General features: G+C 36.5%; 1 protein-coding gene across 5 annotated transcripts in view; it reads left to right on the top strand.

Moving 5' to 3' along the window:
- Positions 1-26906, top strand: part of APLF (aprataxin and PNKP like factor) — a 117349-nt gene that overhangs the window by 82495 nt on the left and 7948 nt on the right. For 3 of the 5 annotated variants that reach the window (XM_032177740.1, XM_058428944.1, XM_058428943.1), the window contains one exon: positions 13044-13090. The exons of 1 other annotated variant lie outside the window; for it this stretch is intronic. In XM_032177740.1, coding sequence (XP_032033631.1) covers positions 13044-13090 — 47 coding nt within the window. Of the gene's footprint in view, positions 1-11508; positions 11722-13043; positions 13091-26906 lie in introns of those variants that run through there. One more of the 5 variants, XM_058428946.1, reaches the window with a different exon arrangement.

Below are 26906 nucleotides of genomic sequence, written 5' to 3'. Positions count from 1 at the left end.
ATACTTTTTAAATCTAACAAAATTAAATTCAACATGAAAAAATAGTAATTTGAAAGAACTAATTGGTGTTGTCATTTGAAGTATCTTGCCTGATGGGAATTGAGTTGAATTTGTGGATTACTTTGACAGTGTGATCATTTTTACAATATTGATTCTACCTATCCATGAACATGGGATGTGTTTCCATTTGTTTGTGTCATCTATGATTTCTTTCAGCAGTGTTTTGTAGTTTTCCTTGTAGAGGTCTTTCACCTCCTTGGTTAGGTATATTCCTAAGGTTTTTTTTTTTTTTTTGCAGCAATTGTAATAGGGGTTGAGTTCTTGATTTGATTCTCAGCGTGGTTGCTGTTGGTGTATAGAAGAGCTACTGATTTGTGTACATTGATTTTGTATCCGGAAACTTTGGTGAATTCTTTTATCAGTTCTAGGAGCTTTCTGGAGGAATCTTTAGGGTTTTAGAAAAAAGAAAATCCTAAAATTCATATGGAACCAAAACAAGACTAAGCAAAAAGAGCAAATCTGGAGGCATCACATTACCTGATTTCAGACTATAAATAAGGCCATAGTCACCAAAACAGCATGGTACTGGCATTAAGAGCACATACACCAATGGAATAGAATAGAGAACCCAGAAAAAAAACCCTAATACTTACAGCCAACTGATCTTCAACAAAGCAAACAAAAACATAAAGTAAGGAAAGGATACCCTATTCAACAAATGGTGCATGAATAATTGGCAAGCCACATGTAGGAAAATTAAACTGGACCCTCATCTCTCACCTTATACAAAAATCAACTCAAGATGGATCAAGGACTTAAATCTAAGACCAGAAACTATGAAAATTATAGAAGACAACACTGGAAAAACCCTTCTAGACATTGGCTTAGGCAGGGATTTCATAACCAAGAACCTAAAAGCAAGTGCAATAAAAACAAAGATAAATAGCTGGGACTTAATTAAACTAAAGAGCTTTTACACAGCAAAAGCAACAGTCAGCAGAGTGAACAGACAACCCACAGAGTGGGTGAAAATCTTCACAATTTGTACATCTGACAAGGACTAATATCCAGAATCTACAACGAATTCAAACAAATTAGCAAGAAAAAACAATCCCATCAAAAAGTAGTCTAAGGACATGAATAGACAATTATCAAAATAGGATATATAAATGGCCAACAAACATGAAAAAATGTGCAATATCACTAATGATCAGGGAAATGCTAATCAAAATGCTAATGATCAGAGAAATGCTAATCAAAATCCTAATCAAAACCACAATGCAGTACCACCTTATGCCTGCAAGAATGGCCATAATCAAAAAATGAAAAAATAATAGATGTTGGTGTGGATGTGGTGAACAGGGAACACTTCTACACTGCTGGTGGTGTAAACTAGTACAACCACTATGGAAAACAGTGTGGAGATTCCTTAAAGAACTAAAAGTAGAACTGTCATTTGATCCAGCAATCCCACTACTGGGTATCTACCCAGAGGAAATGAAGTCATCATATGAAAAAGATACTTGCACACACATGTTTATAGCAGCACAATTTGCAATGGCAAAAACGTGGAAAACCAACCCAAATTCGCATCAATAAACGAATGGATGAAGAATGTAAAGAAAGTATGATGGACCATTACTCAACCATAAGAAGGAATGAATTAACGGCACTCACAGTGACCTGGATGAGATTGGAAACTATTATTCTAAGTGAAGTATCTCAGGAATGGAAAAGCAAACATATTATGTTCTCACTCATATGTGGGAGCTAAGCTATGAGGATGCAAAGGCATAAGAAAGAAAGACACAATGGGCTTTGGGAACTCGAGGAGAAAGTGGGAAGGGTGTGAGGGATAAAAGACCACAAATTAGGTGCAGTGTATACTGCTCGGGTGATGGGTGCACCAAAATCTCACAAATCACCACTAAAGAACCTACTCATGTAACCAAATACCACCTGTTCCCCAGTAAGTTATGGAAATAAAAAAATTAATAAAAAAGAAGTATCTTGCCTGTCAACGAATTTATTCTTTTTGTGCTGTCCACTGCTGTTTATCAGAGGACTCACTCAGTTTAATGGATTTCATTAGTTTAAGGCACTTGTCTGGATTAGAACATTGGATACTTAATGTCCAGTGATTGCTGTTCCTACCTCTGACTCATTCAGTTCCTCTGATGAATAATAGGATTTAATGCAGTGTGTATTCCTGTTCTTACTTGTTGAAGTAAGCACTTATCTGAGAATATAAACACACTGATAGGAATGGAGTCTATTTTCAACCAACTTGGTGTAAGAATGTAAAGTCACACTCATGTACCTTGCCTTGGATTACAAAACCTTAGGCTGCCATGTGTCATGCAGATGAAAATGTTGGTGTCTTGATGTCTTTCAGAAGCTAGTGTCCTATTTTTTTAAATTATAATGTCTTCTGAGAGGGAATGCCTTAAGAGGTGTGTCAGTTATCAACTATAAGTGCTCTCAGTGTAATATTGAATCTGCAACATGGCCTGTGTAGTGTGAAACAACACAATGTTTTACCACAAGCACAATTCCATTTTCTCAAGACATATATGTGATGTTGAATAAATCAATAATTTTTTATTTGCTGATCCTGATATGATCTAAAATTTTTTGCTAGTTCCTCTTTTAGTTTTGAAAAGTGTTCCATGTTGTTGTAATGTTACCTTAATTGACAGAAAGTACAATCTGTCCTTGGTATCTGCGGGGGATTGGTTCCAGGACCCCAGGGCATACCAAAATCTGGGGATGCTCAAGTCCCTTATGTACAATAGTATGGTATTTGCATATATCCTACACACATCCTTCCATGCACTTTAAATCATCTCTAGATTCCTTAAAATACCTAATAAAATGTAAATACTATGTAAATCATTATTGTACTGTACTGTTTAGGGAACTATGACAAGAAACAAAAGTCTATACATGTTCAGTAAGGATGCAATCATTGTAGGCCTAACTACATTTTCAATCTGCAGTTGGTTGAATCTGCAGATGCTGAATCCAGCTATAAGGGCTGACTATATCTGCAGATGTACACTTCAAGCTGCAAGATAATGATTTTTAGAAACCACTTAACAAAAAATAAGAATGTGTGTTGTTTAGTATAAATCCAGAATATATTTCGTGAAGCAAAAATAGATCTTCATAAGGAGACCTCTAGTTATCAGGTAGTTAAGATTTTCAGAATCAGTCATGTGATGCTATCAATCTATTTGTAGTTAAGAATACTCAAAGTTGGCTGGACGTGGTGGCTCACACCTGTAATCCCACACTGTGGTGGCCGAGGTGGGCGGATCACCTGAGGTCAGGAGTTCAAGACCAACCTGTCCAACATGGTGAAACCCCGTCTCTACTAAAAACACAAAAATTAGTTGGTGTGGTGATGCACACCTGTAGTCCCAGCTACTAGGGAGGCTGAGGCAGGAGAATCACTTGAACCCGGGAGGCGGAGGTTATAGGGAGCTGAGATCACACCACTGCACTCCAGCCTGGGTGACAGAATGAGATTCTGTCTGAAAAAAAAAAAAAAATAGTCAAAGTTGATAGCACCTTAATCCATTTTTATAGGTTCTGCATATATAGAAAGTAACTTATCATCATTTTCCATGCTTACATCATTTCCATGCTTTAATTGTACATAAGAATATGATCTTGGAAAAAAAAAGTATCTTAAATATTAATCACTTGCTACACAGTTTTATATAAGACTTTGCTATAATTTGTTTAAACTTCATTTAGAAATTACAGTAACAACATCAATTATATTCATGTAGGCTTGACAAAATTTACTGGAATGTCTTCTGTGGTTTTGTTTTTCATTTAATGTGCATTCATTTTCATAATAATAAATTTGTTCTTTGTTATATTTACTGTTAATTACACATATATAAAAATTTTCAGTTATTTTGGCATACATAGTAAATTGTAGTGATTATCAGGTAACAAAGTGAGTACTTTTTACTATTTTATGCTGGTTTACTTGTTTTTTATTTAATAAAGACCAGATTTAAGCATTTTCCTTTTTCTTCTAGATTTTGAGACCTAGATATTTGATAATATGGGATTTATGGTTTTGCTTCAAGTTTTAAAATACATATTGAATTTCAAAAATGCAAGATAAACTATTTTGTTTTGATAGGACAAAAATATAGTATGTTCATTTCTTCACTGGGTAAATATTGAGCATCTAAAATGTTCTAGTCACTGACCTAGGAGCTTATGTAAAACAGTTCTGTTTTTTTTTCTCTTCAGCTTTTATTTTGAGTTCTGGAGTACATGTGCAGGATGCGCAGGTTTGTTACATAGGTAAACATTTGCCATGATGGTTTGCTGCACAGATCAACCCATCACCTAGGTATTAAGCCCAGCATCCATTAGCTATTCTTCCTGATGCTCTCCTTCCGCCTACGCCCCCACCACCTGCCACCGACAGGACCCAGTGTGTGTTGTTCACCCCAGTGTGTCCATGTGTTCTCATTGTTCAGCTCCCACTAGTGAGTGAGAACATATGGTGTTTGGTTTTCAAACAGTTCTTTAGGTTCATTTACAATCATGGTGTTAAGTTAGCAAATCTTTGGAAGTAAATAAAACTGAAAACTTATTCTGTTGTTGCTACCACTGTCTAGTTAATCTTTAGGTACTTCTTTATAACAGTGATAAAGTGTTTTTAAATTAGCAGACTTAGGTTCTAGTTATGGTTATGCTAATTCTGTAGCATGACTTTGCATCAGCTAGTTGATTTTCCTGGGTTTCAGTTTCTTATGAAAGCATGAAAATTACAGAGGTGGATTGCTTGTGCTCTGGGGGATCTCGATTCACTATGGAGAGGTCTAGAGCAGAGAGCAGTGTCTTCATATTCATAAAGTCAGCTCAGTTATGTGCCTGGCTACCCTTCCTTAGCCTTCTTTTCTGTCTCCTGTTTTTCTTCCCTACTTGTAAATATTACAGAGCCACAGGGCTTAGTTCTCAGATCTCTTCCTTTCTGTTCTTATTTCTTAGATGAGCTAATTCAATTTAATGTCTCAGATTCATATGTTTAAGTGCCTCCACTTTGTATAATAGGTAGATCAAACTTACCACCTCTAAGTCAGAACTCTTGATTTTTATCATGAAAACAACTCTTTCCCAAGTGTTCTTTACCTCTGTAAATGACTCCACCATTCACATAGCATTCAGGTGCTTCACCAAGAAGCACCTTTGACTCTTCTCTCTCCTTCACATCACTCATTCAGTCTATCAGCAGTCCTTGCCATTTCAACCTTTAAAATATATTAGGAACCTGCTCATTTCATAGGTCCTCTACCTTTGCCCTCTACCACCCCAGTCATAACCACCATCCTCTCTTGCCTGGAATACTGCAGTAGTTTCCCAGTATCCCTGTTTTCTCTTTTGTCCTCATGTAGTTCATTCTCCTCATAGCAACCAGAGCAGTTCTTTAAAGATAAGTCGTTTCATGTTATCTTCTTACTCATAACTTTCCAGTGGCTTCCTATAACAAACTTTATCATGACTTACAAGTTCTCTGACTTCATTTCCTACTATTTTCGTTTTTACTCATACCCCTTGAAGTGTATCAATCTTCATTATGTTTTTGTGTTTTACCCAATATCCTAGCTTGTTTTCACATCAGGGCCTTAGCAAATGTAGACATTTGCTATTTCCTCTTCCTGAAGTGTTCTTCCTTCAGATATGTATGTGATACACCTCCTCAGAAATGCCATCTCTGACCTCTCTACCTATATGTTCAGTCACTCTCTATATCCCTGTTTATTTTTCTTCATAGCAATCACTTCCTGAAATTATAAATATATGTATATTTGTTTCCTGTCTTATCCACCAGCATATAAACCCCATGAAAGCAGAGACTCTCTGCTTGTTTACTACTGACTGAGTCTCTGGAACCTAGAGCAGTTCTTGGCATATAGTAGATATTCAGTGAATTTTTATTGATAGACAGTTTGAGTGAAATGGATGGCAATAGGACTGTTTTATTTATTTCTGTTTAAACATTGTTTGTAGGAGCATCACCAGGAAATATTAGAAAGGGTCAAATTTTCCATTGGTTTATTATAATTACAAAGATTTATAACTTTGTCATAATGGAAAAATTTATAAACTACCATGTTCCTTATAGTATTTAAATATGCTATTACCTAAACTTTTTGTTACTTATACACCTACATCATTAAAATCAGAATAATGTTTTTGAAAGTACATATTTTAAAATATAACAGCTCACAAAAATCTGATGCGGTTATGGTTGTATAGCTTTATGTTTAGATCTCAAACTGTTAATAATTAACAACGAAAAAAACAAAAAGGACTTTGAGACCGGCTGAGTTACAGAAAATGCCATTTGAGAAAAACGTTGATGTAAATCTTTTATGAATGAGCTCTGATTAAGTAATCCTCTTCATTGTTAGGAAAAAGATCTGGTGGAATTTGGCATTGCCTTTGAAAGTTATTTCAAATGCTCATATTCCCCCAAAGAGTTGTACGGAGTTGCCATGTAGCTTTGACTTAGGGTTACATGCAAAAGGTATTTTGCCTTGTTATGAAATAACTGACTTTTGAAAATGGAATATGCATAGACAGATGTTAGAAAATATTATATAAATGTGTGAGATATGACAGGGAAAATATTCAGCAGGAATTTTATATATTATTGAAGGAAAAATTCAGCTATTTAATATTAATTGACAGTGACTTTTACCAGCACATAGGATTTCTAGCCATTGTTGGATATCTTAAAGTAAAATTGATTTTTATGTCTATCTGAGTAACTGATATCTCTAAAATGCTTAATAGCGTACAGATTTTTATACACACTACTTTAACCCTTGGAACAATCTTATGTGAGGTAGACGGTGTTATCCCTCCTTTTCAGATGAGGAAAGAGAGTTGGTTCAAAGGAGTTGCCCTAACTTGTACAACCAATAAACAGTGGAGTTTGCATTAGGCTCAGCTCTTCTGATCCTGAAATCTGAGCCCCTTCCACAACATAATGCTGGTGACCCAAAGTTTAAATTGCCAGATGAGAACAGGCCCAAGACACTGTGGCATCTACATCTTCAGCGTTTATGAAGGACTCTTGGTGTTTCTGGTTGACCTGAGTGATTGATTGACTAGAGCTAAGTGTCTTACAATGCTGAGCAGTCTGTATCTCAGGAATCTGATTGCAATAGAGTCTGATTAATATGAGTGTCATATTTTCATTGTTTCCTGAGGAAGTAATGTGCATTGTTAATGGCAGGAAATTCTGACATATTTTAGTCTTGGGTTTGTGTAAGATTTAATGAGTACTTTGATTGTTAACTTTATAGGTGAGAGTGCAGAGCAATTTCAGCACATTGACAGTATCTTTAACCTGATGGGAATAGCCATTCTCTGGAATATATCCCAGAGAAAAACTGTTCTTCAAAGGGTAGATTTCTGAAAATAATTGGAATCTATAGATTAGGGTTTACTAAAAATAAAAAATTATAAATATTAGCATAAACTCGAGGAAGTTTTAGTCCAGAAATTATTAGAAACTGTTTTTTGTACTCCAACCAATGAGAATTTTAAACTTCTGGTTTGTGTTGCAAATGATGGAATCCATGTAAGTGTCCATCAGTGGGTGAAGGGGTAAAGAAAATGTGGTATATATACACAATGGAATACAATTCAGCCTTAAAAAAGATGGAAATGATATCGTTTGTGATAAGGTAGATGAACCTAGAGAACATTATGTTAAGTGAAATATGCCAGGCACAGAAAGGCAAATACCACATGGTATCACTTATATGTGGAATCTAAGAACTTCCCACTCATAGAAGCAGAATGGTGGTTACTAGAGGCTGGAAGGAGGGGTGGGTTGGAGAGGTATTGGTCAAAGGATACAAAACTCATTTTGAAAACTCATGTGTAAGCTTAATTTAAAACATGTTTTGAAGGAAAAAAGTTGATTATATTCTAGAAGATGGATTGATTTATGAAAAATGTAATTGAAAACCAGCTGGAGAGAGATACTTTTGTAGGTGCTATGAAAGATATTAAAAAGTTTAAGAAAAATCTCATGCCCTCCAGCCACTCATTTGACAGATGATAGAGATAATGCATATATGTGCAAGTGTGTGTTTGTGTGTGTGCTGAAAATTTAGATGACAGGACAAGAAATGACATGGTAGGTACCAAGTGGTAAATATAGACAATATATTCTGGAGCTATTTCCCAGTGATTATCAAAGTTACTTTCATGAAAGAGATATGATTTGAACTTAGGTAGTAGTATAGAGTTAGAAGAATATACTTGGCAAAAAAGCTATGAACAGGTTCCTAAAAATGGGGAAGAATCACAAAGTACTCCCCTAGAGTAGAAGCAAAAGATTGAGCTGCTAATAAAGGTTGGCACTGAGATTATGAAGGACCTTGAAGGAAAAGATAATTTAAGAATTTAGCTTTCAGAAGACTCAATTTAGCATTTAAATTTTTATGTAAGCCAAACATATCTAAAATTTGTTTTTGAGTGTGTGATTTTGTGTGTGATAAACTATCTCTTCTGTTTGGGCTCATTTTCTTATTAATGTCCATCTATTCTGTGAGTTCTATTTATCATCAAAGAGAATAAATACCCCAATAGCAAATTTTTAAGCCTGTCATAGATATTCTTTTCCTTCATTTTCAGTGAAATAGCTGGCAAAGTTTTATTGATACTATTTCTTTTGCTTTAGGTTGGAAGTTCAGTGTCCAGTTGAAAAACACCAACTCAACTAGTTTCTTGTGGTCTACATTACAGTATTTTACCTGTCTTTTTATGTAAAGAGCAAGTTCTAGGAAAGGATGGAAGATTCTCAAACAACTTTCCCCTTCTAATGCAGGTGAAAACCTGTACATTTACCTGAACATTTTTTCCCATTTTTAAAATATAACATTTCACATTACATTTTCTGCTCTTCCTTTTTGGAATAATTAAATGTAACACTTGTTTCATAGTTATTTGTTCATTTATTCTGAAATGACTTGCCTTTTCCTAAGTAAGATGTGAGGTTGGCGGATGTAGATGGTGCACGTGAGTGCAACTGGGAATGTTTTCCAGGATAATAGAGAATGAGGAGCTACCTTCTGAAACTTTAAGTTGAACCCCACTCCCCCACTTTGTGATACTCTGTTTTCACCTTCTCTTTTTAAAAAGTTTCTCTCCTTTTTAATCTTTCTAGCCTGACAACTGATGTCAGCAGTTGTTTAATCGGTATTTGGTGCTTAAACCATACTTGAGTCTCTAACTCCTTAGGTTTCATTACTGTACTTTATTTTAAAAGCCTGACATTTAGTTACTTGAGCATTTCTAAAGCAGCTTTTGAAGTAGCAAACAATTAAGACCGTATTTAACTTTTCAATGATCCTACTTAACTGTTAAGGGCATAGCAGGAAAAGAGAACTGCTTGGTACCTGAAGGAAACATACATTAAAAGAAGGAGGAAAAGCCTTAATCTCAAATGATTATAGATAGATTATAACAGTAAGACACCCATATAGAATGTTAACACTTGAAAAATCTTGATGAAGCTGTATGGAATTTCAGTGTACTAGTCTTGCCTGCTTTTTAGAGTAGGTATGAAATTTTTTCAAAATAAAATGTTACTGAAAATAATCTCAAATGACTAGTAACCATTTTTTCTAAAGTAAAGATGAATAATATCTTTGGTATTAATGTTCCCCATTTTTATCTTTCTCCGTTCCTGATGCCCAGCATTAATTATACTTTAATAAAGACTGAATTTAATTAAGTCAGTGACCTGCACCAGCATGGCCAGTAGGAAAGATCGTCCCACAAATCATCACCATAGCTTTGTTCATTTGCAGCTGTCTTCATCACAGCTAAGTTGTCCAGCTTATTTGTTTTTCAAGTTTAAATTTCTTTTTCATCAAAAGGTCAACTTTGGGTTAATTATGCTAAACACACAATCTTGTATAGAATCTTTTTTCCACTTTTCAAAGCTGTTGAATTAGGACCTTAATTAACTGTGGAGTTACACTTTTGCACTATGTTTAATGCTCGCATTGTAGGAAAAGTTACCAGAAAGAAGAGAGATTAGGGATGAGTGTTACACTGACACAAGGCCTGGCATGTAATAAGTATTCTGTGACTGTTTCTTGAACTAATAATGAAGCGATCAAAGGCTAACATTATTTATTTACCACCTACCAAGCCCTTAGATTAAAGACTTATTGTGCATTATCTCATGAGTCCTTACAACAGTTTCTTGTGAGTATGGGTTCTGTTGTTATCCCCCTTTTACACATGGGAAAACTGAAGCTCAGACAGCTTGCAGGGAGGTGGCTGAGTTAGGATTCTAATGGGGTCTTTCTGACTATAGTCACTAACCTCATACTTTGAATCATAGCATTTCTACCTATAGAATGTTTACCTCGTTTGAGAATCACTTCATAAGAAAGAGGGTGTTTGGTTGTTTGTTTAAGGAGGATTAATTGTAATTAATCTTGGCTGAGGAGAGAGGATCACTCTTTTCTTGGTTTTTGAATTAAAACTGTTGTCCAATATGATAGCCACTAGCCACATGTGGCTGTTTACATTTAAATATGAATTAACTAAATACAATTTAAAATTCATTTTCTCAGCTTTATTACCCATATTTCAAGTGCTCAACAGTCACATACAGTTAGTGGCTTTATTGGACAACACAGAGCAAATTTCCGTCATCATAAAAAGTTCTGTTGGATAGCATTACAAAGACTCCAGGGTTATCAGTTGAAACTCTTGAAAGTAACACTAGTTAAAACCTATCTTGGAAAATAGATTTCATGATTGTCACAGCTCTCAAAAGCAATAACACTCTATTTTTCTTGGCTTTGTCAAGTAATTTAAATTTATGTATTTATAATTACTTCCCTATTGCCCAACAAATTACGATGGAGGGACAGGAAATTAGGATGGGCTCAATGACCCCATACCTGCAGTCCTAGCTGTACTCAAGAGCCTGAGGTGGGAGGATCACCTGAGCTCAGGAATTTGAGGCTGCAGTGAGCTATGATTGTGCCCTGCGCTCTAGCCTGGGTAACAGAGTGAGACCTGTCTCTAAGATAGATGGATTGATGGATGGAAAGTGAGATAGATAGATGATAGATAGATAGATAGATAGATAGATAGATAGATAGATAGATAGATAGATAGATGATAGATAGATAGATAGAGGAAGTTAATATTTGGAGCAAATATAGTAGGCAATGCTGGAAACAAGAAGACAAATATTTTTCAAGCAGATGGTTCTATGTTGTTAGAAATTATTTATTTTACTTTGTTTTACTAATATCACAATAGTATCGAAGGCACAGGAAAAAATATATTTTTAAAGTATAATTTTTATGAAATATTTTAAACACACTGTACTTTTTTAAATGGTGAAAAAGCAGTTGGGTATATTTTTTTACAATAGACTCATAAAGGAATTTATAAGTGGAACATTTAATCACCTGATTATTTCAGAGATATTTTAAGAACGTAGTCCATAATTTTGCCTGGACGTCTGTCTTAATATGGTCGTTACCCAAGTTGGAAAGCACAAACCCTGGGCGTGAACTCCATCTCCTTAGGCTCACATTGCTCATCTGTCACCTGGAGGAGGCAAGTATCTGCTCTGAGATAATTCCTAGTACATATTTACATCCTATGACTCATAGACTAGGTTCGGGGCTAGAGATCCACTTCCTGAGACTGGCCATTTTTCTCCATTGCAGTAGATGTGGAATTATAAAGTTGAATGGGAGGATTTATAGAAAAATTTAAAGTCATATTTTACCTGTTATATAATTTTTTAAATTGTCTTACTTGCCCTATTGAAAAGAAAAAAAAAATGAAGAACAAGTTATTTAGCCTGAGAAAGAGAAGATTTAAGGTTTGACTTAGTTCCTGTGCCCTAGAAGATATATTATAAGGAGTATTTCCTATCTTCACAGAAGATGTTCTTATTTTTCAGTGAAGTAAATGATTCTTTAATGTCTACCTTGCTTTTGCCCCCAGACTCTGTCTCCTTAGGGGCAAGAATGTGTATCTGGTTAAATATTTTATCCTCAGTGCCTGCTTAGAGCCGGAATATAGTGAAACATTCACTTGCTGAATGAACAAATGAACATTTGTCATGTAAAAATAATCACTCCTGATACAGGTATATTCAAAAGTTTTCACCTTAGCACATATCTGTTGTTAGTGTACCCCAGCTGTGCTTTGTCAGTTCCCTAAGAAAGGGGTACTAGTGGCTCCAGTGGCGCAATCAGTTAGCGTGCGGTACTTATAAGAAAGGGGTACCAGTCAGCTGGGTCATGATGAATCTGTTGTTGCCTTGGATTTTACTACTGGGACATTTGGAGAATGTCTTGTACATATAGGGTACCCAAACATTTGTTTAACTAACAGAATAATAGAAGGGATCGTAAGTATGTATAATCAAAAATAGATCTTCAAACACTTTTTGTTTGATTCCAGAATGGTTTTTTTTGTTTGACTTCAGAATATGTTATCTGAATTTATCAACAAAATTAACTTTTGTGTTTTTTCATAACAAGTTATTGGTGTTCTTTTGAAAGAATACTGTTTTCTTTAGATTCAAGAAGAGCCTTAGAATTTTTTAATACTGTATGCACATACATACTTAATACATATTTGATATTTGTGTCATGAGTTTTGGATTCTATTTTATATTTGTATATATGTGATACATGACAGTTTAAAAATATGATATATTTTGGAAATATATATTTTGTCTTTTCCATCTTTCTAGAGTATAAGTTCTCAAGGTAAGAACTTTGTCTTCTTCATCACTCTATCTTTGCATCTAGAAATGTGCCTGGCATGGAGTAGGCACACAGGAAATATTGTAATTAAACAACAAATGCTTTTTCATAAGAGGCCTGTTGGGTCCTAAGATTATTTGTAAGTTAGTCAGTGTTCTAGTTTAGTGTAAATAGTCATCAACTTTTAGTAATTGGAAGACTAGCTCTTTTATTTTTGCATTCTTCTTTCAGGAAGAATCCCCAGCACAAGATAGAATATAGACATAGTACGTTTCCAGGTAAGTAATTTTACTTCAGAAAATTCAAAATGAAACCTTTAAATGATTCTCCTGGTTAAACCTAGTTTCCAGTTATTATGAAAATATTTTAAAATCTCTCCTTCTGTGAATTTGTTGAATTACTGATTTTAATGATTTTTCGTATATTAAAAAAAAAACTGCGACCCTTTTATATAGCAAATGCTTTCCCCATTGTCCACAATATATATTTGCCTTGTATCTCTTAGGATTCTTTTGTTTACCAGTACCTGAAAACAAAATCTCAAACTGGCCTAAATGATAATTGACTTCTATAACTAAAACGTCCAGAGCTAGGGCTGGATTTAGATAAGCTATGTTGCTTTGGCTCATTAATAATATCAATAGTGTCCCCAAAGACCCAATTTTTTCCTTCATTCTGTCTTTAGAGGGGTCATTATCATCCTAAGGCTGGCTCCTCTTCCAATGAGGGACTTTATGTGTCCTTATTCAGCTGGGACGATAATCACGCGTAAAGAGCATAAACACTTTGACCCTCATGATTCCTAGGAAAAATCAGAAAATTCACTTTTCATTACTGGATTAGATCACAGTCTTAACCTTGATCCAATCACCGTGGCCACTGATTAGTTTGTACCACTCCTGAAACCAGAATGGAGTCACCTTCATCAGAACCACAGCCGTCTCCAATAAAAGCTAGAGCTTTGAGGAAGGTAGGAGGGGGAGAGACACCAGAGAAGCAACCATCAAATGTCCTTCTGTCCTACTTACCTCAATCTGTTTTACCTTCTGTTTGTTATGCTTCTAAACTGTATTTTTCTTCTTTAATAAAATCTGGCTTTTTCATATCATTCATATAAAACAGAGGCTGAATCAGCACATAATATTTCTGCTCACAGAGTGAGAAAATAAAATGCATACTATCAAGGCTGTGCTCACTTGCATTTATATGTGCATACAAACAGCTGACTTGTAATCAAGTAAGTGATGAAAGTAAATGATTTCACTATAAGGGAATTCCATTTGACATTTCTTATTGAAACACACTTTAGTGCTTTAGTACTCCAGACATAAAAATATTCCCTTTATCTGAGCTAACATAGTATGGAGGTTACATGTTATATATTATACTTTCTTTACTGTGGTCATATCTCATGGTGTGGCAGTTATGGTAGTTTAATAAAGTCTTCCTTTCTAGCAATAATGTAATTGTATTTGATTCAAAGTATATATTGTTGACAAATTGTAGCATTGTCCCATGCAGGAACATTTGACACATTTATATAACTTTATAGAAATAGGAAATATTTATCTAAAAACTATGACTACACATCATATAGCATAGTTAAAAATATCTGAATTTTTGTTGAAAAATTTCTTGAAATTATTGAAGTATTTTTTGAATGAAGAACATATTTTAGGACAATTAACTTTTTAAAGGAAAACTTTATTGAAAAGATCATTTTTAATAGAAGTATAGATATTTTAAAGGAATAAGTTTAAGGCTATAGGTTTAGTCTTATATTTTTAATGTACTTTCAGAAGTTGCTATGTGGCAATATAGTCAGAACATCTCTTACCCTACAAAATCTAAAAATTGGGGATTTTGAGTATTTCAGATATTAAATGTTGAGGTATCATTGTATTTTTCTGATTCAGAGATACCTAATACAGAATTCTAACATACTTGTTTTTCTTGTATCCCAAATCATTAAAATTTAACAGTACCCCCAAATCTTGATCTCAGCTGTGTATTGATTCATTTACTCACACGTTCACATATTCCTTTGTTTAATGTCTTCCATGTGAGCAAAGCTACAGAGAGATGAGAGCCGGCTCATAATTGTGGTTATGGGAACCAGCTCTGGGTCTCCCCTCTGCCGTGAGATGCTCTGAAATCTCCAGGGAAAGGGAGGGAGTACTTTCTGCTGGGGATTATCAGGTAGACTTGATATGAGAATTTTAAGTAAAAGTTGGCCTTTAAGATGGTAGGATTTCAATCACCTTTGTTTCTTTGCTGTGTGGGAGGTTGGTATAGGACATCACAGGCAAAGTGAGTAATAGATCAATCAAAGACATCAAGGTAGAAGTGTTGTAGTTGGAGTTAGCAAGTGGATCGTTTCAATTGATGTGGAAAGTCTCTATAGCTACTGTGGATGATGCTAAAAGGGTGTACTGAAGCTAGATTATGGAAGCTCTCAACAGCCAGACCAAAGACATGGGCACTTTGGCAAATAATGATGAGCCAATATTTTACCAAAATCAAGCTGGTGATAAACAGTTTGAATTAGAGAAGGAGAAGCCTGGAGATTAGTTAGGTAGAATGAAGGGCTAGAACTAGGGCGGCCATCATGAACATGGAGAGGTTGGATTGGATACAAGAGGGATTTTTGTAGGATGAATCAAGAGGATTTACCAACTAATCAGTTGGCTGTGATATGGGGATGAGGTAAATGAAGTCAGGATGACTCAGGTTTATAGTACACATTATCAGGAGACTGGAGAAGACACATGATAGAGAATAGGGTGAACTGGGGAGCTTTGTTTTTGCTTTCATTTAAACATGTTGAATTTGAAGTGGGGGTATCATAAGAACATATATAACAAGATAATACAATTATTAATATAGTGCCAACATTAAAATAACTACGTTAAACTCTTACTCTTTAATTTCTGATTTGTAATACCCCTAAAACACTTTCATCTATAGGGTTCTTCTATACATGTAACAGTTTATATAGTGCATTCTGTTTCTTGTAGGTTTGACTCCTGTCATTTGTTACGTTTCTTGTATATATAATTGGTTTTAAATTTTATTTAACTCTCCACACTTTTTCAGAGTGCTACAATTTTTGTACAAGTTATTGAATGCAAAAGTAACCAGTACCAGGAAGATTTTGTTTTATTCTTTTTTTTATTTTTTATTTATTTTTTAATATATATATATTTTTATTATACTTTAAGTTCTAGGGTACATGTGCACAGCGTGCAGGTTTGTCACATATGTATACATGGGCCATGTTGGTGTGCTGCACCCATTAACTCATCATTTACATTAGGTATATCTCCTAATGCTATCCCTCCCCCCTCCGCCTACCCCACAGCAGGCCCTGGTGTGGGCCTGTGTCCTTCCTGTGTCCAAGTGTTCTCATTGTTCAGTTCCTGCCTATGATTGAGAACATGTGGTGTCTGGTTTTTTGTCCTTGCAATAGTTTGCTGAGAATGACAGTTTCCAGCTTCATTCATGTCCCTGCATAGGACATGAACTCATCCTTTTTTATGGCTGCATAGTATTCCATGGTGTATATGTGCCACATTTTCTTACTCCAGTCTATCATTGTTGGACATTTGGGTTGGTTCCAAGTCTTTGCTATTGTGAGTAGTGCTGCAGTAAACATATGTGTGCATGTGTCTTTATAGCAGCATGATTTATATTCCTTTGGGTATATACCCAGTAATGGGATGGCTGGGTCAAATGGTATTTCTAGTTCTAGATCCCTGAGGAATCGCCACACTGTCTTCCGCAATGGTTGATCTAGTTTACAGTCCCACCAACAGTGTAAAAGTGTTCCTGTTTCTCCATATCCTCTCCAGCACCTGTTGTTTCCTGACTTTTTAATGATCGCCATTCTAACTGGTGTGAGATAGTATCTCACTGTGGTTTTGATTTGCATTTCTCTGATGGCCAGTGATGATGAGCATTTTTTCATGTGTCTGTTGGCTGCATAAATCTCTTCTTTTGAGAAGTGTCTGTTCATATCCTTTGCCCACTTTTTGATGGGGTTGTTTGTTTTTTTTCTTGTAAATTTGTTTGAGTTCTTTGCAGATTCTGGATATTAGTCCTTTGTCAGATGAGTAGATTGCAAAAATTTTCTCCCATCCTGTAGGGTGCCTGTTCACTCTGATAGCAGTTTCTTTTGCTGTGCAGAACCTCTTTAGTTTAATTAGATCCCATTTGTCAATTTAGGCTTTTGTTGCCATTGCTTTTGATGTTTTAGACATGAAGTCCTTGCTTATGCCTATGTCCTGAATGGTATTGCCTAGGTTTTCTTCTAGGGTTTTTATGGTTTTAGGTCTAACATTTAAGTCTTTAATCCATCTTGAATTAATTTTTGTATAAGGTGTAAAGAAGGGATCCAGTTTCAGCTTTCTACATATGGCTAGCCAGTTTTCCCAGCACCACTTATTAAATAGGGAATCCTTTCCCCATTTCTTGTTTTTTTCAGATTTGTCAAAGATCAGATAGTTGTAGATGTGTGGTATTATTTCTGAGGGCTCTTCTGTTCCATTGGTCTATAGCTCTGTTTTGGTACCAGTACCATGCTGTTTTTGTTACTGTAGCTTTGTAGTATAGTTTGAAGTCAGATAGCATGATGCCTCCAGCTTTGTTCTTTTGGCTTAGGATTGACTTGGCAATGCGGGCTCTTTTTTGTTCCATATGAACTTTAAAGTAGTTTTTTCCAATTCTGTGAAGAATTTTATTCTTTTTTAGCTGCCTCACCTGTTGACAACATTTAAAGGAAATTATCATCAATATTTTGTCTAATTATTGGGGTCCTCCTTTCTGGCCTCTATTATTATGCGATATGTATTATTCTAGGTCATTGATACCATTTGTGAAAATTTAGAATGTTCCACTGATGGCTACTTTAACATTTCTCTATTTCTACAATTGTATACATGTATGTGCTTATATATACTTTTTTATTCAGAAGTTGAAACTAAAAGATCTAGAAAGAAAACTGTTAAGGAGGCTTAGTGGGATTTACATGAAATTCTATAAACTACTGCTTAATGTGTGGAAAGCTAAGAGAATATGGAATATGAGAAAGCCTGATGCAATGGAATTATAAAAAGAAATGAACTTTATATATAATAAAGTAGATCAGAAATATACAAAAGCTAAAATATGAATTCCAACTAATTGCTTAGTACATTTTAAAAAATTAGTCTTTAATAGTAAAATGAAGCATTACTAAAAATGTTTGTTCTTGTAGATATAGTAAATTTTCATCTTTAGGAATATTGAGGCAAAATATTTATTTACTTAATAAAAATTAACATCCTAATTAGTCCTAAGATTTAATAGAAAGTAAAAGAAAATAAAACATGAAGAATTATCAATGTTAAGCTATTTTTTTTTTTTTTTTTTGAGATGGAGTCTCGCTCTGTCACCCAGGCTGGAGTGCAGTGGCACTATCTTGGCTCACTGCAAGCTCCGCCTCCTGGATTCACGCCATTCTCCTGCCTCAGCCTCTCTGAGTAGCTGGGACTACAGGCGCCTGCCACCACACCCGGCTAATTTTTTGTATTTTTAGTAGAGATGGGGTTTCACGGTGGTCTCGATCTCCTGACCTCGTGATCCGCCCGCCTCGGCCTCCCAAAGTGCTGGGATTACAGGCGTGAGCCACCGCGCCCGGCCAATGTTAAGCTATTAATCTGCTATGAAGCACCTGTCATCTTAGATCTAACACCAAAAAACTATTGGTAAAAGTCTGCAGTTTGGCTGGGTGTGGTGGCTCATGCCTGTAATCCCAGCACTCTGGGAGGCCAAGGCAGGAGGATCGCTTGAGCCCAGGGGTTCATGACCAGCCTGGGCAACAGAGTGAGAGACCACGTCTCTACAAAAAATAAAAAAAATTAACCAGTTGTGATGGGCACACCTGTGTCCCCAGCTACTTGGGAGACTGAGGTGGGAGTATCACTTGAGCCCAGGATGTCAAAAATGTAGTGAGCCATGATTGTGTCACTGCACTCTACCCTGGGCAACAGAGCAACACCCTGTCTCAACAAAACAAAACAAAACACTGCAATTTGTAAAGATTTTTCTCCATGCAAAATCAACATTTCTTCTGGCATGTATGTCACACAGTATACTCTACAGTAGTTTGAAGACTTAGTTCTTGGGATAAGAACTAATGGTGAAATTTTAAATTGTAAAAGAAATATCAGAAAAACATTTAGAATTGTCATTCTCATATTATAAATTCCTCCGCCTATATAAAAAATTAGAAATTACCACATTCTAATCCCATAAATAATATGTTGTTTTAAACATGTTAAAGAGTTTATTATTTTTTCTAAAAGTTATTTTTCATCACCATGGTAGTTTAGCATTACCCATCAGTGTTTACAAATCAGTGACAGCTTATTTCTCCAATGCTGGCTTCAAGTAGTCAAGCTGTCAATCCCTGTCCACATTTCGTTTTACTTCACTGATTTGTAGAAAAAATGAAGGTTCCTGTTGTGGCCTTAAAATTAGAACTCTGGAGTTAGTTGTAATCCTAGCACTTTAGGGGGCCAAGGCGGGTGGATCACCTGAAGTCAGGAGTTCAAGACCAGCCTGACCAAAATGATGAAACCCCGTCTCTACTAAAAATATAAAAATTAGCTGAGCATGGTGGTGGGGGCCTGTAATCCCAGGTGCTCAGGAGGCTGAGGCAGGAGAATCATTTGAACCTGGGAGACAGAGGTTGCAGTGAGCCGAGATTGTGCCATTGCACTCCAGCCTGGGCAACAAAGCGAGACCTTGTCTCAAAAAAAAAAAAAAAAAAAGTAATTTCCATTAGGTTAAGTGACTTGTTCATTGTCATGAGCTCATTTATAACACAGATAGTTGGACTTCTAACCCCTGGTCTAGTCCTCTTTCTCTTAAATTGTGCTATTTTAAAGAGACTTTTTGTTGGGTAAGATGTGAATGCACATTATCACATAACATGTCCTAATGATATTTCAATAGACTGTTTCCTTTCAGATTCAGAAATCACTTAACAGCTTTACAATAAAAACAGATAAAAAGCCAGAACAACTTCAGGTTCTCATAGACAATCAAATGAGAGCAGCAGTAACTAACAGGAAGAAATTTATAAGCATTCTAGGCAAAAATAGAGAAAAGACTTATTTCTTTCAAGTTTACCTGGACTTAGAAGTGTTAACCCAAATTAAAAAAAAAAAAAAAGCTTTCTAAGATAAATTTACTTGGGAATATTGTAATGAGAATACGTGTGTCATTGTAAAAATCAGTATTCAGAGTATTTTCCAGGTAAGTAAAATTTAATTTTTTTTTTTTGGCCCAGTTACACTGAAAGGCAGAATTGGATATTTCTCTAAAAATACCTTCAGACTCTACCAGCAATTTTTTAAAAAGGGAAGTCATCTAGGTAGCATTTGTTTTATATAATATTTAAAGTTATTAATTGAATTTTCCACTGTATAATCTATTAAATAATTGGTCCCACAAAGATAATCACATGTCAGCATTTACAACCCTGTTATGAAGGATCTGTGTGACACCACTAACAAAGGACACAGAGCTGAATTCTAGAGCTGACTTTGTGCTCATGTCATGACTTGGCTCTTCAAGTGTTTTCACTTAAAGTATAAAGTACCTGTTCCATGTGAGTTAAGGTGGATTAAATTTGGCTACTAGCCACGTTGAATTCTGTTACAGATGGTTTTGTTAGATTCTGGACTTCCTGTTAGAAGAACATGAATGTGTAAAGGTAAACATAAAATGTAAGTGATGATAGATATAAACTTTTTTCTGAGTAAACAAACAAAATTCTTCTGATTAATGTGGTCTTACTGCCTCAACAAACGAGGCTTCTTAATAAGTTGCTAAATATTTCCAGGGTTCACTGAGGCTTCATTTAGCAGAATTAAAGTCTTTTATGTAATTCATTATATTGACTGGCAGGCTAGTGATCAAAAGTGTAGGCTAAAATAAGAAGGGTTTCTGTAAAACTAAAGATGTTCAGTAGTTGATTTGCAAATTGTTCATTTATTCATTCATTGATATATTCAAAAAATATATTTATTAAGTGCTCCCACATGTTAAGCGCTGTTGTCTGAGCTAAGGACACAGTAGAAACAAAGCCCTGCTCTTGCAGAATTGTACACAGATGGGCAGTGCACACATAAGTAATTATTTGATGTCATGTGTTGATAATTAGAAGAAAAATAAGCTGTGTAGGAGGACAGAATAGCAAGGGTGTGTACATGGTATGGGGAATGCCATGTCAGATAGGATGGTAAAAGAAGCACTCCGATAATTTGACATTGGAGCCAAAGCTTGGAGGAGGGAGCAAGCCAGGTGATTATCTAAGGAAGAATATGTCAGGCATTGGGAATCAAGAATTTAAAATCCCTGGTGATGACCATGCTTGGACTGTTCTAGGAATAGCAAAGAGCAAATAGAATTGGAACAGTGTGAGTAAACAGAATGGCATAGGATGAGATCAGAAAAGTACTAGTGGGCTAGTTGAGTAGAGTCTTCAAAGCTGAGACCTGTAAATAAAGACTTTAGATTTTATTTAGAGTGAGACAGAAAGCCATTAGAAGGTTTTCTGACTTTTTTTTGTGAAGAATAGACTAGAATGGAAGCAAGAGAGCCAGTTAAGAGGATATTGTATCCAGGAAGAAAATGATAGTACTGGGGCCAGGGCATTAGAGTGGATGTGATGAGAAGTGGTGAATTTACTTTGCAGGTAAAGCTAACAGGATCTCTTGAGGTATTAGATGTTGGGTTCTCGGTAAGGGATATTAAAGGATGACTACAAGATTTCTTGCTAAAACAACTAGATGGTTGGATGATTAGAGAAGTCATATATTCAAGACTGATAAATAGAATGACCAGATCTGGGTGAAGCAACTAAAGAGTTATGTACTGGAAATGTTATATTCCTGGTGCCTGTAAGTCATCCAAGTACAGATAATGCTTAAGTATCCAGATAAATGAGTCTGGAATTCAGGGCAGTAGGTCAGGGCTTAAGATGTGAATTTGGGAATTTAGGACATAAGACTGGATGGAATCATCTAAGGAGTGAGTTAGAGAAGAGGTTCCAGCTCTAAAATTTAGAGATTAGGATGATGAGGAAAATCCAGCAAAGAAAACTGAGAAGGAGCAGCCAATGAAGTGAGCAGAGAACCTGGAGTTGTTTCACCTTTATATCTGTTTTTCTTGTAAAGCTGGTAAGTGATTTCTGAATCTGAAAGGAAACTGTTTATTGAGATATCATTAGGACATGTTATGTGATCATGTGCATTCACATCTTAGAAAAAAAAGTTATGTGTATAAGGTACTTCCAAGAGGAAAATAGACAAAAACAGAGATATTGATGTTCTTTCCTTCTCACTCCCTTTCCTGACTGCAAACTGCCTTCCAATTTTTTAAAAATGCATTTTATTATTTTAAAAATATGGGTAACTGAGATTAGACACAAAACATGCCCTGAAGATGTTTACAGAAGCTGTATATACAGATATATGTAATGCAAGATTTTCCTTAAGGAACTGGTAAGCTTCCTACTATAATGAGAATTGGGCAAGTTATTATATTGCCTTTTTAGCCTTGGCTACCAAGAATCTTGGGGATAAATTAGATGCTCTATTTTTAATAATTGTGTTAAAAATTCAGGTTATCATATGTATATTCTGCTTTTTATGTTTTTGGTTTCTACCTTTATTAGCATTTTATTATTATAAGCTGTCTCAAATCCTTTCTGTAATGAGTACTGATATTAAGGAAAATATAAATGTATTGGGCTATAACAGTTAAAAGGACAGATATATTACTTCCTTTGTCATTTTTCTCATTTTTCCCAATTCATTGACTTTATTTTTAAAATTATAACTATATGTTGTATGTGAACATTTTAGAAAGATGTTAACCAAAGTATATACTAAAGTACAGACATTAATGTTTTTAACCTATACATTTGCTGTTCATTAAGGACTGTCCTCTGCCATTCAGATTTCTAGATAAAATCTTCCTAATTGTTTCTTAAATGTTCCACACTGTCCTAGAGTCTTTCACTGCTTTATTTTAAAGCAACTCTGTAGCTCACTGTGGAAGGAGTAGGATCGGGGAAGAAATGAATTTGGAGACAGAAGAATTCTAGTATTATAATATTACTTAGAAATCTGTAAATTCTAATGTCTATTATTATGGCAATCCTAGTCTTATTGAAACATGAACTGTAAGAATATCTTAGACCGGGGGGTGGAGCCAAGATGGCCGAATAGGAACAGCTCCAGTCTCCAGCTCCCAGCCCCAGCGACACAGAAGACGGATGATTTCTGCATTTCTGCTTGAGGTACCGGTTTCATCTCACTAGGGAGTGCCTAACAGTGGGTGCAGGACAGTCGGTGAAGCGCACTGTGCGCGAGCCGAAGCAGGGCGAGGCATTGCCTCACTCGGGAAGCGCAAGGGGTCAGGGAGTTCCCTTTCCTAGTCAAAGAAAGGGGAAACAGACGGCACCTGGAATATCGGGTCAGTCCCACCCCAATACTGCGCTTTTCCAACGGGCCTGGAAAACGGCACACTAGGAGATTGTGTCCCGCACCTGGCTCGGAGGGTCCTGTGCCCACGGAGTCTCACTGATTGCTAGCACAGCAGTCTGAGATCAAGCTGCAAGGCGGCAGCGAGGCTGGGGGAGGGGCGCCCGCCATTGCCCAGGCTTGCTTAGGTAAACAAAGCAGCCAGGAAGCTCGAACTGGGTGGAGCCCACCACAGCTCAAGGAGGCCTGCCTGCCTCTGTAGGCTCCACCTCTGGGGGCAGGGCACAGACAAACAAAAACTCAGCAAGAACCTCCACAGACTTAAAGGTCCCTGTCTGACTGACAGCTTTGAAGAGAGTAGTGGTTCTCCCAGCACGCAGCTGGAGATCTGAGAACGGACAGACTGCCTCCTAAAGTGGGTCCCTCACCCCTGAGCAGCCTAACTGGGAGGCACCCCCCCAGTAGGGACAGACTGACACCTCATTCAACCGGGTACTCCTCTGAGACAAAACTTTCAGACGAACTATCAGACAGCTGAATTTGTGGTCTCACGAAAATCTGCTGTTCTGCAGCCACCGCTGCTGACACCCAGCCAAACAGGGTCTGGAGTGGACCTCTAGTAAACTCCAACAGACCTGCAGCCGAGGGTCCTGTCTGGTAGAAGGAAAACTAACAAACAGAAAGGACATCCACACCAAAAACCCATCTGTACATCACCATCATCAAAGACAAAAAGTAGATAAAACCACAAAGATGGGGAAAAAACAGAGCAAAAAAACTGGAAACTCTAAAAAACAGAGCACCTCTCCTCCTCCAAAGGAACGCAGTTCCTCACCAGCAACGGAACAAAGCTGGATGGAGGATGACTTTGATGAGTTGAGAGAAGAAGGCTTCAGACGATCAAACTACTCTGAGCTACGAGAGGAAATTCAAAACAATAGCAAAGAAGTTAAAAACTTTGAAAAAAAATTAGAAGAATGGATAACTAGAATAACCAATGGAGAGAAGGGCTTAAAGGAGCTGATGGAGCTGAAAGCCAAGTTTTGAGAACTACGCGAAGATTGCAGAAGCCTCAGTAGCAGATGCGATCAACTGGAAGAAAGGGTATCGCTGATGGAAGATGAAATGAATGAAATGAAGAGAGAAGGGAAGTTTAGAGAAAAAAGAATAAAAAGAAATGAACAAAGCCTCCAAGAAATTTGGGACTATGTGAAAAGACCAAACCTACGTCTGATTGGTGTACCTGAAAATGATGGGGAGAATGGAACCAAGTTGGAAAACACTCTGCAAGATATTATCCAGGAGAACTTCCCCAATCTAGCAAGGCAGGCCAGCATTCAGATTCAGGAAATACAGAGAATGCCACAAAGATACTCCTCGAGAAGGGCAACTCCAAGACACATAATTGTCAGATTCACCAAAGTTGAAATGAAGGAAAAAATGTTAAGGGCAGCCAGAGAGAAAGGTCGGGTTACCCACAAAGGGAAGCCCATCAGACTAACAGCTGATCTCTCGGAAGAAACTCTACAAGCCAGAAGAGAGTGGGGGCCGATATTCAACATTCTTAAAGAAAAGAATTTTCAACCCAGAATTTGCTATCCCGCCAAACTAAGCTTCATAAGTGAAGGAGAAATAAAATACTTTACAGACAAGCAAACGCTGAGTGATTTTGTCACCACCAGGCCTGCCCTAAAAGAGCTCCTGAAGGAAGCACTAAACATGGAAAGGAACAACCGGTACCAGCCACTGCAAAAACATGCCAAATTGTAAAGACCATCGACGCTAGGAAGAAACAATAGCAACTAATGAGCAAAATAACCAACTAACATCATAATGACAGGATCAGATTCACACATAACAATATTAACGTTAAATGTAAATGGGCTAAATGCTCCAATCAAAAGACACAGACTGGCAAACTGGATAAGGAGTCAGGACCCATCAGTGTGCTGTATTCAGGAAACCCATCTCACGTGCAGAGACACACATAGACTCAAAATAAAGGGATGGAGGAAGATCTATCAAGCAACTGGAAAACAAAAAAAGGCAGGGGTTGCAATCCTAGTCTCTGATAAAATAGACTTTAAACCAACAAAGATCAAAAGAGACAAAGAAGGCCATTACATAATGGTAAAGGGATCAATTCAACAAGAAGAGCTAACTATCCTAAATATATATGCACCCAACACAGGAGCACCCAGATTCATAAAGCAAGTCCTCAGTGACCTACAAAGGGACTTAAACTCCCACACAATAATAATGGGAGATTTTAACACCCCACTGTCAGCATTAGACAGATCAACGAGACAGAAAGTTAACAAGGATATCCAGGAATTGAACTCAGCTCTACATAAAGTGGACCTAATAGACATCTACAGAACTCTCCACCCCAAGTCAACAGAATATACATTTTTTTCAGCACCACACCACACCTATTCCAAAATTGACCACATAGTTGGAAGTAAAGCTCTCCTCAGCAAATGTAAAAGAACAGAAATTATAACAAACTGTCTCTCAGACCACAGTGCAATCAAACTAGAACTCAGGATTAAGAAACTCACTCAAAACCGCTCAACTACATGGAAACTGAACAACCTGCTCCTGAATGACTATTGGGTACATAATGAAATGAAGGCAGAAATAAAGATGTTCTTTGAAACCAACGAGAACAAAGACACAACATACCAGAATCTCTGGGACACATTCAAAGCAGTGTGTAGAGGGAAATTTATAGCACTAAATGCCCACAAGAGAAAGCAGGAAAGATCCAAAATTGACACCCTAACATCACAATTAAAAGAACTAGAAAAGCAAGAGCAAACACATTCAAAAGCTAGCAGAAGGCTAGAAATAACTAAAATCAGAGCAGAACTGAAGGAAATAGAGACACAAAAAACCCTTCAAAAAATTAATGAATCCAGGAGCTGGTTTTTTGAAGAGATCAACAAAATTGATGGACCGCTAGCAAGACTAATAAAGAAGAAAAGAGAGAAGAATCAAATAGATGCAATAAAAAACGAAAAAGGGGATATCACCACCGATCCCACAGAAATACAGTCTACCATCAGAGAATACTACAAACACCTCTATGCAAATAAACTAGAAAATCTAGAAGAAATGGATAAATTCCTCAACAAATACACCCTTCCAAGACTAAACTAGGAAGAAGTTGAATCTCTGAATAGACCGATAACAGGTTCTGAAATTGTGGCAATAATCAATAGCTTACCAACCAAAAAGAGTCCAGGACCTGATGGATTCACAGCTGAATTCTACCAGAGGTACAAGGAGGAACTGGTACCATTCCTTCTGAAACTATTCCAATCGATAGAAAAAGAGGGAATCCTCCCTAACACATTTTATGAAGCCAGCATCGTCCTGATACCAAAACCTGGCAGAGACATAACCAAAAAAGAGAATTTCAGACCAATATCCTTGATGAACATTGATGCAAAAATCCTCAATAAAATACTGGCAAACCGAATCCAGCAGCACATCAAAAAGCTTATCCACCATGATCAAGTGGGCTTCATCCCTGGGATGCAAGGCTGGTTCAACA

Source organism: Hylobates moloch, unplaced genomic scaffold (assembly GCF_009828535.3).
Source record: "Hylobates moloch isolate HMO894 unplaced genomic scaffold, HMol_V3 SCAFFOLD_15, whole genome shotgun sequence".
NCBI classification, from domain to species: Eukaryota; Metazoa; Chordata; class Mammalia; order Primates; family Hylobatidae; genus Hylobates; species Hylobates moloch.
Note: the sequence above shows the minus strand (reverse complement) of the source record. Positions and strands in the feature narration are given on the sequence as shown.